Source organism: Podarcis muralis, chromosome 4 (genome assembly GCF_964188315.1).
Source record: "Podarcis muralis chromosome 4, rPodMur119.hap1.1, whole genome shotgun sequence".
NCBI lineage: Eukaryota > Metazoa > Chordata > Lepidosauria > Squamata > Lacertidae > Podarcis > Podarcis muralis.
In genome coordinates, this window is record NC_135658.1 from 15,378,535 (window position 1) to 15,390,258 (window position 11,724).

At 46.1% G+C, this 11,724-nt stretch overlaps 1 protein-coding gene across 1 annotated transcript in view; it reads right to left on the reverse strand.

Moving 5' to 3' along the window:
* CTSC (cathepsin C) overlaps positions 1-11,226 on the reverse strand; it is a 29,750-nt gene extending 18,524 nt beyond the window's left edge. The window contains exons 1-2 of the mRNA XM_028726023.2: positions 10,722-11,226; positions 2,412-2,557 (exon numbers count right to left, since the gene is read on the reverse strand). Of these exons, the coding sequence (XP_028581856.2) occupies positions 2,412-2,557; positions 10,722-10,899 (324 nt within the window). The 5' untranslated portion in view covers positions 10,900-11,226. The remainder of the gene's footprint in view (positions 1-2,411; positions 2,558-10,721) is intronic.
* Between the last annotated feature and the right edge of the window lie 498 nt (positions 11,227-11,724).

Genomic DNA, 11,724 nt, shown 5'->3' on the forward strand with positions numbered 1-11,724 from the left:
TTCAGAATGGATAGGTTTGATCTTCTTGCAGTCCATGGGACTCTCAAGAGTCTCCTCTAGCACCATAATTCAAAAGCATCAATTCTTCGGCGGTCAGCCTTCTTTATGGCTTCTTTCTTATCTACCATGCTTCAAAAAACAAGACATCTATATAGTCATATGTGTGTGTACACAGTCACCGAACGCCATATATTAACCTTACCCCCTATGTACCCAACCGATCGCTGCCTATGCAGACGAGGGCATCCTGCAGTTGCCATCCTATCAGAAGTTCTGTTCTACACACGGTCAGAATCCAGCCTTTAGTATGGTGGCACCTAATCTTTGGAAGTCCTTCTTTGTTGCCTGTTCTTTCAGCAAGCCTTCAAAAATCTTTATTTTTTAAATAAATCTGAGATTTGAATTGATTTCACGTGTGGTTGTTTTTTACCTTGTTCTTAGATCACAGAATCAGATTTTGTAGACTTGGAAGGGGCCATGAGGGTGATCTAGTTCAACCTCCTGCAATGCGGGACTATTTATAACAATTGTTCTTCTATACGCAATTGTTTTAACTTTTTTTTAAAAAAATCCGTATCCGTCTTAGATACATTGCAGATCACTTCGGTGATGCCCTTATGGGAAGCGATTTATTTGTAAATGAAATAATAGTATTATTATTGCATACACAGACTCCAGGTGATGACCATTTTCAACTTCCACAAAGCCCCACGTTTAAGTTTCCCACCACAAGTGGTTTGTAGAATACATTCAAAGGGAACTCGCCGCTCATTCCTCTCTGCTCAATTTTGCCAGGGATCTTGGAAATGCTGTAGCAGAGGGAAAGAATGAGTGCATTGCCCAGCAAATACCAGGTTCAATCCCAGACATTTCCAGCTAGAAAGACTCTGCTTGAAACCTTGCTGACACTCAAAGTAGACAATACTACATTGAATGAACAAATGGTATGATGAGAGGAAATTTGCATGCATGTTCTAAGACAACCATCTGCAATGCAGCAACATCTGGAGGACCATAGTCCCATAATCCTTGGCCACTGGGCCTGGTTTGCTGGGGCTGATGGGCGTTGGTCTCCTACAACATCTGGAAGGCCTCAGGTTGGGGAAGGCTGTTCCAAGAGCTCCCGAACACAGGAGTTTTTTATGCACAGGGTGTTGGTTTTTTTTTGCTATTGTTCAAAAGAGCATGCAAGATCCCTTCTGATGTAGCACGGTCAACTAACAGGCATCCACAAGCTCTACCATTTAGGAGAACAAACCCCATTGTCTTGCATGTTCCTAGAAGGGTCTCACCAAGCAAGCCACCCCTAGTCTGCATAAATGCCCACTGTCCTGCGACATCATGGGGCAATGGCAACATTTGGCCAGAAGAGTCAAGGCTGTGTTTTGGACCAGCTTGACCTTTACACGTGCAACCACCTCTCCCACCGTTATTGAGCGATTCTGATGAAATCGAATTCCAGACCCATCCAAAAGCTTCTGCAGCAGGCACAGGCAGGCCTGTAAACAAGACCTTTGCACCAGGAGATTCCTTACTCAGAAGCCTGTTTTAAAGTTCTCCTGGAAACACCAAGGAGCAAACAGGCATTTCGACAGAGAGTTGAAGGTCTGCAGCCAATTGCCAGCTTTCTTGGCTTCCAAAGACAGACCAACAAAGCTTAGTGAAAAATATGACAAGTTTCAGAATCTAAGCATGTGTTCAACGGGAGAGCTTTGCCCAATCCAGAACTGCTCCTCTGCTCACTCTTCAAATAGGCCGTACAGAGATGTGGGTGGCACCATAGTCTAAACCACCAAGCCTCTTGGGCTTGCCGAACGGAAGGTCAGTAGGTTGAATCCCCGTGACGGGATGAGCTCCCGTTGCTCTGTCCCAGCTCCTGCCTACCTAGCAGGAGTTCGAAAGCCTACCTAGCAGGAGTTCGAAAGCACACCAGTGCAAGTAGATAAATAGGTACCGCTGTGGCGGGAACGTAAACGGCGTTTCTGTGCACTCTGGCTTACGTCACGGTGTCCCGTTGCTCCAGAAGTGGTTTAGTCATGCTGGCCACATGACTCGGAAAGCTGTCAGTGGACAAACGCCGGCTTCCTCTGCCTAACAAAGTGAGATGAGCACCGCACCCCATGGTCACCTTTGACTGGACCAAACTGTCCAGGGGACATTTACATTTTACCTTATGAAGACATTATATATTATACAGTGCTTTTCTTCTAGAAAAATAGCGGCCGATATTGCGTACTCTTGAGTACCCCCTGGAATAAAAGCAGTGATTATACTCGTTCCAAATTATTTTGCCAACAAGAATTTCAAAGTTTGGAAGATCCCTTTAATCCCAACATATTCTGGAGGAAAATGGTGCAGAGGTTTTTTTATTATTATTATTAGTTATTATTATTATTTGGAAGCTACATTACCTTAAAAAATGCAAACCACTTGTAGTTGTTCAGCACAACCTCGAAGCCCTGGTTGTAAATTATCGTGAAGAAGCCAAAGTTCCCTTGATCGTCCTGAGCAACATCGAGTTTCTGAAGGTTAACGACAACTTTATTCTCCACAGCCCCTGGAAAGAAGCAGCAAAGAGAATTTTCACCAATTTTTTTTTGGGGGGGGCAGGCTAAAGAAGCAAGCTGGCCAATGTACAAATGCAACAGTAACACAGCCCTGCAATTATACACTGGCCTGGTAGGCACAAGGGACCAGGGACTGCATGCAAGGCTAGTGAGCAGGGGTGCCAGAAGGGGTGAACAGTCATGTCCTTTCTCTGTGCCCAGCATAGGAATCAAGCGGAGGTGGTAACAATCTTTATTTCCATCAATGCTTTGCAAACCACTTTGAAGTATAAAATAGAAAATCAAGCCGTGAATAAATTTTACGAAATAAATAAATATCACATTTCTTGGCTGATCTTCCTCCAAATCATTCAGGACAACACAGAACTTTCTCCACCTTCATTCTATCTATACAACCCACCCTGTGAGGATTATTAGGCTGAAAAACTGTGTCTGGACCCCTTGAGGTTCAAAGCCAGGGAAGGGATTTGAATCCATGTCCTTTGTTCTGGTCTGACATGCTCACCTTTATGAATGGGCTTAGATGCATACAATCTCAAGGCATGGCCTGAAAGCATGTACAGTGGTACCTCAGGTTACAGACGCTTCAGGTTACAGACACTTCAGGTTACAGGCTCCGCTAACCCAGAAGCAGTGCTTCAGGTTAAGAACTTTGCTTCAGGATGAGAACAGAAATCGTGCTCCGGTGGCGCGGCGGCAGCGGGATACCCCACTAGCTAAAGTGGTGCTTCAGGTTAAGAACAGTTTCAGGTTAAGTACGGACGTCTGGAACGAATTAAGTACTTAACCTGAGGTACCACTGTAATGCATCTATTTTGCTGAAGATCATAGAATCTTAGTGTTGGAAGGGGCCCAAGGGTCATCTAGCCCAACCCCCCCCCCCCCCCCCGCAAAGCAAGAATCTCAGCTAAAGAATCCATTCGAGAGCATACAAGATAAGCAGCTCTGGGTCTAGCCCATACCTGGATGGGATTGATTGACTAATTGGTGCCATTTATACCACGCCAAGGGACGCGGGTGGCGCTGTGGGTAAAAGTCTCAGCGCCTAGGGCTTGCCGATCGAAAGGTCGGCGGTTCGAATCCCCGCGGCGGGGTGCGCTCCCGTTGCTCGGTCCCAGCGCCTGCCAACCTAGCAGTTCTAAAGCACCCCCGGGTGCAAGTAGATAAATAGGGACCGCTTACTGGCGGGAAGGTAAACGGCGTTCCGTGTGCTGTGCTGGCTCGCCAGAGCAGCTTTGTCACGCTGGCCACGTGACCCAGAAGTGTCTCCGGACAGCGCTGGCCCCCGGCCTCTTGAGTGAGATGGGCGCACAACCCTAGAGTCTGTCAAGACTGGCCCGTATGGGCAGGGGTACCTTTACCTTTACCTTATACCACTCCAAAAAAGGTTCCTGAAGGAGTGGGCCTGCGGCAGCAGAACTGATCAAACGACATTCAGTTCCATGATGGAAGAAAAGTCATGTATAAATTTAAGAAAATAAATGTATTCAAACTGCTGTGTGAAGCAAACCATACTTTTTTTTTAAGCGATTCAGGACTTTGGACATGATGATTGCATCATCCAGTTTCATGCTCTTCCAATATAGATGCAGCAGGCATCTTCTATAACAACTTTTAACAATTTGCCAAAAACTTTTTAATGTGATGAGACAATTATTTAATTGTTAGCTTGGGATTTGGGATTTTAATTTTCGACGTATCTTTGCTCATATATAAATTGTTGTGCACCACCTTGATATTTTTTTTAATGAAATTGCGGTATATCAGTATTTTCTTTTTAACATATAATTAAAAATCTAGAATTCTGATCCAATAAGTATTATTTTTAATGAAACTGTGGTAAGTATTTTTCTTTTACAGTACATGTAATTAAAAATGTAGAATTCTGATCCAATAAGTATTATTTTTAATGAAATTGTGATAAGTATTTTTCTTTTACAGTACATATAATTAAAAATGTAGAATTCAGGCCCAATTAATATTTCCATTTCTGCTGCTTAAAAGTTGTAAGACATAAAACCTAAAGTTAAAAAAAATGCTGTCTGCAATCATGTGAGGCTCAGGAGGAAGGCAAACTGCATTGTTCACTCTTCCAGGCATAAACTTTCTGACCTTGTGACCATGACTAATGTAGAGAAGTGCTGATGTAAAAAATAAAGAAAATACACAGTTCCCTTCAGCAAATCACGATTCCCCTTTTGACCATTTTCTATCTACTTCCTCCTCTGCACTTCAGACAAAGCGGCCCACATCCTGAGAGGGGTGAACCATGTGCTCCAATCAGCACTGGTGTTATTAAGACAAGCGCTTCCAATAAAACCAAATTGGACCCAAATTGGAGCTGCCTCTAGACCCAAGCAATCCAGTTCAAACAAAACCCACCCTCTGCAAACAGGGGCTTGTAAGTTTTAGTTAGAGATAGACACATCCAATTTCGTTTGCTAAACCACATTACACACAGGGTTAATCTGAGGTCCCAGCTGGACATATTTTGTGTGGCATCAGAAAAAAGAGAGAGCGTGCAATAAGTTTTTGTGCAGATGGGCAAATGGGATTCAACAAGGTGCGAAGTAGCTTCTAAAAAAAGAAATAGAGAAGATAAAAAGAGCACAAAACGAAGACAAATGCTGGTTCCTTTCAGATCTTCATAACCTTATACAGATAGCACAGGGGTCAGCAACCTTTTTCAGCCGTGGGCCGGTCCACCGTCCCTCAGACCATGTGGGGGGCCAGACTATATTTTGAAAAAAAAGAATGAACGAATTCCTATGCCCCACAAATAACCCAGAGATGCATTTTAAATAAAAGGACACATTCTACTCATGTAAAAACACACTGATTCCCAGACCGTCTGTGGGCCAGATTGAGAAGGCAATTGGGCCGCATCCCGCCCCCAGGCCTTAGGTTGCCTACCTCTTGTTAACGGAGAAATCTGAGGGCTCCCTTGGACAAAAAACAAGGACACCAGCCAGGAATACTAGAGCAAAACAGCAGCCAGTAGGCTTGGTCTTTATTGAAGACTGTCACGACAGGACTCCCACCTGCCACAAAGTGGAACAAGATGGAAGCCCCAAACAAAAGAGCCCCCAAACTTTTATTAGCTGCTAATCCCATGTTACACCTCCCTAAACTACATCACTCATACATCGTGGTTACATCATGAAAGGGGAGGTCTGGTGGCAGTAATCTGAGCATCCTGGACCCTGCCCCATGGTTCTCCTTGCCCTCCACCAAACACCCATCAAGTGTAACAAAAAAGATATTTACATTTCCCTGTTCCCCAGCCAAATTAACCACACCCTTTTGTCTCCATCTGGATTTGTTATTTCTGGAATGGCTACCTGTCTGGCACTCAGGTATCAGGATGCCAGGGCTTATCACTCAGGCAGAGGGGCTGTTGAATAGGTGAGCTTACATGTCTATATGAATTTCTGAAGTTTTCCCTGTTAGCCAGTACATAGATACATTTATCAGTGAATTGTCACATTTGGTATCGTGCAGCAAAGGTCCTTTGAATAGATAGGAAGAAACTGTGATGAAGTGTTTTGTGGGGACAAATCACAAAGGTCACAAAAGTGATTGCGCTGGTTTTGGTAGTGGGCTGCATGTGCATGGTATCTGCTGGAGGGGCAACCGCCCCCCAACTTATACATAAATTCCTGCAACACCCTGAATAGCATATTATGGGACCAATTCCGTGACTACTCAGAGCCATTTATTTACTCAGACTGAACTCTACTTAAACAGGCCATGTTCTATCATTACACGCTGCTACAAAATAAACAGAAGGCCACACCGCTGTGCCATGGCACTTCCTCTCACATTGCCATAGGATTGTAGGATGGTAGAGTCGGAAGGGACACCAGGGGGTCATTTAGCCCAACCCCTTGCAAGTCAAGAATCACAGCGATGCTGAACTTGCTAAAATGCCTTTTGCTTTGAGACGGGGTTGGGGCTCAGCTTCAGTCTTATTCTTTGTGAGGGAGCCTCACTACCCAACTACAGGTTAAGAAATTGAGATATTTCCTTCCCCTGAATAATGAAATGGGGGGACTCCCTTTACTCCCCCTCCCATGTGCGTATCCAGGATTTTTGTTGGGAGGGGGCAGGCTTTCCTTAGGGGGGCAGATTCACAGATTTCTATTGATTTCTATTGATTTCTACTGATTTAGAAAAGCGGCTGCCCCCCTAGGCTAATCTCATGCACCCCCCTTCTTTCCCAGGTACCTCTATTTTTTGCACCCTCCCCGCCTCTTTCATTTCCCCCAATGTTCTGGCCTTTCCATCTTTCTCTGATACTTTTTTTCTTCCTTCCTGTCTCTTTCTCTGTTGATTCTTATCTTCCTCTTTCAAGTTCTTTCAGCTGCAAAAACTTGGGGCGAGGCGGGCGACTGCTAGCTTGTGCAATAGGGGAAAAAAAGCTGAGAATAAACATAGCATATAGTCCTCCCCCTCCAATTTCTTATAGACCCTGATGTAATGCATACAGTCAAGCTACATACAAGCTGACTCCAGTCGCCAGCTTAAAAACAACACCAAAAAAACCAGAAGAGCTCCTGCGTCTTTAAACAGCTGCACTACAGACAAACTTTGCTGGGAATTTTTTATCCTGTGTGATAGGAATTTTGAGGACTTAGATATATGGAAATGTTCATAAATGTAGTAACCAAGCACGTACATAGATCAACACAGGAAGACCAACCGGGAACCATTTTGATTCCTAAACTGAGCAAATGTTTTCTCTGCAAGGTCAAAGTGGGAAACCTCCCCATTGTCTCTTTCCTCACAAATCCTGTCTTAAGGGCACATTTAAGATATGAATAGGGTGTGAGCCTGTGACCTGGCCCAGGAACTAAGTATTTATCATTACAAAAGACTGGCCAGGCTCCCCAGGCAATCCAATCAAGTAACCTGCCATTCAAATTTCTGTTTTAAGACCGCCTTTTTGTGATGTAGGTGTGATGTATCTGAGTGGTGGTCTTAGGTTACACTCCTTCTGTGATGTACGTATGTATGATGTTTCTGGGGGTGGTCTTGATCTATAGGGTGGCAATTTCAAAAGTCTTTATAAGGCCTTGCGCACCATTTTTCTGGGTTCCTCCTCTCTCCTGCGGGTGAGGGGAGCACCCTGTTGCAACAGATCAATAAAGATCAAGCTTACTAGCTGCTTTGCTTCTCAATATTCTCTGGTTGGCCTCTGTTATTCTCTCCTACCAATAGGGAACCTATGTAAGGACTCTATATGGGCTCTTGGATACCCCATAAGGGAAAAGGGCAATTTTTGTTTACAACACCTGGCAACAAAAAATGACACCCTCCTTTTGGTTTAAGGGTGGGACGGTCTTATCGGATGGAAGTAGCCCCTGATTCCCAAAGAATCACAGAATTGTAGAGTTCGAAAGAGACCACAAGGGTCATATAGTCCAACCCTCTGAAATGCAGGAATTTTTTTTGCCCAGTGTGGAACTCGAACCCGTGACCCTGAGATTAAGAGTCTCATGTTCTGCTGACTGAGCTATCAGGTGGGCAGGATACATTCCCTGCCCAGCACACACAGAGGCCCTGCTAAGAAATGAGTTGTTAGTATGCTAGTGCTGGATAGCTAAACCCCAACAGTGGACCGTAAGACAGACTGGGAGAGGGATGTAACTTCAACAAAGACAAAAAGTGTCCATTATCCCAGCATGCAAGATACCTGCACTCACGCACCTAGGGAGATTGTTGAAGAGGGAAAAAACCCCACCCATTTTTCCTCCAACCACAGCATGCATGAAGGCTAGGCTCTCTTCTTTATGCATTCAGCTGTAGGACCTTTCAGGGTAGTTCTCAAAAAGTATACCTGAAGGAGCGTCTCCACCCCCATCGTTCTGCCCGGACACTTGAGGTCTAGCTCCGAGGGCCTTCTGGCAGTTCCCTCATTGAAAGAAGTGAGGTTACAGGGAACCAGGCAGAGGGCTTTCTTGGTGGTGGCGCCCGCACTGTGGAATGCCCTCCCACTAGCTGTCAAGGAAATAAACAACTATCTGACTTTTAGAAGACATCTGAAGGCAGCCCTGTATAGGGAAGTTTTTAATGTTTGACCTTTTACTGTGTTTTTAATCAGGGACGCGGACTTATAAAAAATATTGGGGGGGCCCGGGAAAGCTCATGAATAATAAATAAGCTCATGAATATGCAAATAAAGTGGCGCCGCCTCCTCGTGAGCGAATAGGGGAGAGCGTGCTGCGCCTATTAATCAGCTCCAAAGGAAATTGGGTGGAGCTTTTGCTCGGGAGGGAGGGCAGGAGGCATGCAGCCCGCCCCTCCCTGTGCATTTTGGGCTGGGGGAGGGGCGGCGATGGCGCTTTGCTGGAGGGGCGCCAGAGATTATTGGGGGGGCGGAGCCCCCCCAAACGAATTTTTGAGGGGGCTCGGGCCCCCTCAAGCCCCATGGAGTCGGCGCCTATGTTTTTAATATCCTGTTGGAAGCTGCTCAGAGTGGCTGGGGAAACCCAGCCAGATGGGTGGGGTATAAGTATATATCCTGCCAGCCTAGCAGTTTGAAAGCATGCCAGTGCAAGTAGATCAACAGATATCGCTGCTGCGAGAAGGTAAATGGTGTTTCCGTGCACTCTTATTATATTTCTAGTGGGGAAAACATGCAAAACAAAGTAGTAGCTGGAAGGAACAGAGTTTGCCCTGGAAGGTCATCCCCTTGGTTTCTAATATCCCGAGGCCGGATGGGGTTGTGCAGCAGTAAGGAAAACATCTTTTAATTTTCCCAAGAGCACTGCACGAGACTCGGGGTCGCTTTGAGCAAAAGTTTCCTGCATTGCAGGCGTTCCGGCTAGCTGACCCTCGCGGTCCCTTTCCAACTCTACAATTCCTCCGATTCTCCTCCCTTCCCTCCATGTCTGGAGCAGAAACAAGGCTGGGAGGGTCCACCAATGACCTGTTGCTCAAGATGGCTTAGATAAGAACAAAAGCAGAAAGACAGCGTTGCTTCTGCGGTAGAAAATGTGACTCATTAACAGAACTGGAGGTTTTCATGTGTGAAGAGCTGAGTCACATGTGATATGCAGACATAACTAGCTCACACGGTACTAGTTGATTATACCCCAATGAAGTTGAAGACATATGTTAACTTGTTAAGTTTGAGGCCAAGATGAAGCCTCCACACAGAGCAGCAGTATACCTCTAAATACAGACACGGGGGAAACCACAACCACCTGTTTCCAGCCCCACTAGTGAGCTTCCCAGAGACATTTGGCTGTCCAAGGTTGTAGGAGGGAGAGAAATGTCCAGTTTTAGATCCATTTTGGCCTTGAGAAGGTCAGCAAACATTACAGTGGTCCCTCAGGTTAAGTACTTAATTCGTTCCAGAGGTCCATTCTTAACCTGAAACTGTTCTTAACCTGAAGCACCACTTTAGCTAATGGGGCCTCCTGCTGCTGCCGCGCTGCCGGAGCACAATTTCTGTTCTCATCCTGAAGCAAAGTTCTTAACCTGAAGCACTGCTATTCTGGCTATTTCTGGTGTGTAACCTGAAGCGTATGTAACCTGAAGCGTATGTAACACGAGGTACCACTGTATGATCTTAAGGCGGGAGGGGAAGCAGCTACGAAGTTAGACATTTGTAAAGCCCCAATGATTTTTTTTTAAAGGGGAGTTTGAACACGCGTTCAATCTGTGACCCTTCTAAAGCTTGCTTACTTTTGCTTTCTATTCCATTTTATTTGCACAGCATTCTACTTTCTGTCGCTGTGAAATCCAGACCCCTTCCTCCGCTCTGAACTCGCGAAATAAAATAAAATAACCCGCACCGAGCGGAGTTTGAAAACCGAATGCAAAGTTCAGCTTTGCCTCCAACAAGGAAGGAAGGGGTTTCCTGAAAATGATCCTACCCAGCCGATCTCCTAGGTAGGAAGTAAACCCTCCGGGAATACAGTGAGATTTACTTCCGAAGTCAACAAAACGAAATCTCCCAAACCGCGCTGCTGAGCTGATTCGCCGGATGTTTTCCAAACTTGCCTTTCTATATGTTGGCGTTGTTTTATTGGGGGAAGGAAAATAGGTCAGAATGGAGGGCAATAACGGGAACAAGAAACGGGGATCGCTCCTGGAGGCGGAGGAAGTTGGAGAGGGGAGCGCCCTGCCCTGCGCGCTGTCACTTACCCACTTCGGAGCAGTTTATGCGCCGGCTCGGGGATCCGCGCCCCCTGCCCACCTGGAAAACCCAGGTGCCCACTAGGTCCTCGAAGGTGCAGTTGGCCGGCGTGTCGGCCCAGCTCGGCTGCAGCTGGACGAGGAAGAAGAGGAGGAGGAAAGCCAGGCGCCGCGCCAAACGCGCCATCGTTGCGCCCCGAGGTTCTTGGCACGGAGGAGGAGAGCGCGCGGGGGATCAGCGAGGGGAGCAATGGGGGAAAAAAAGGAGCGACCCCCTTCCCCGCTGGGCTTAAATCTGTCCCCGGAACGGCGGGGCCCTGCTAGGTCCGCCCCCGGGTATCACGTGTGAAAGGGGGCCAGGCGCTTCCTCCTCTCCGGCTCAGAGCAGCCGAGCGCAGAAAACGGCCTCCTGTGCGCGGAGTCCTTTATTCCACCGGGCTCAGCGTCGTCCGCGCCGAAGGCTTGGCTCCACGTCAAATTGGGAAGGGACCACCACGGTCATCTAGTCCAACCCTCACGCAATGCAGGAAACATTTGGCCCTGATTGGACACTCGAACCCACGAGCCTGAGTCTCGTGTTCTCAACAGCAGTGGTTCTCCTAAAAAATAAATAAATAAGAATTTCAACATAACAAATTATCAAAACATATCATCTTCATTATTCCCTCCCTGTTTTCCCTTTTCCCTCCCCAAAGAGCCCTCCCTCCCTCCCTCCCCCCCAGACTTCCCTCAGTTACTCTCTCTGATTTCTCAATACATGTTAATCTCTGCCTATTGTAAAATTATATAAATCCTAACATTATCTATCTATTATGTTAACAGTCAATAAATTTGTGTATGTTTATTCAAAACCTGCCAAGGAGTCCAATTCATTTTGTTGTCTTTTTAAGTAGTTTGTAAAAAGTTCCCATTCTTCTTTGAAGTCACAGTTGCCCTTGTCTCACAATTTGTATGTCAGTTTTGCCAATTCTGCATAATTCATCGGTTTTTCCTGCCATTGTTCTTTCGTTGG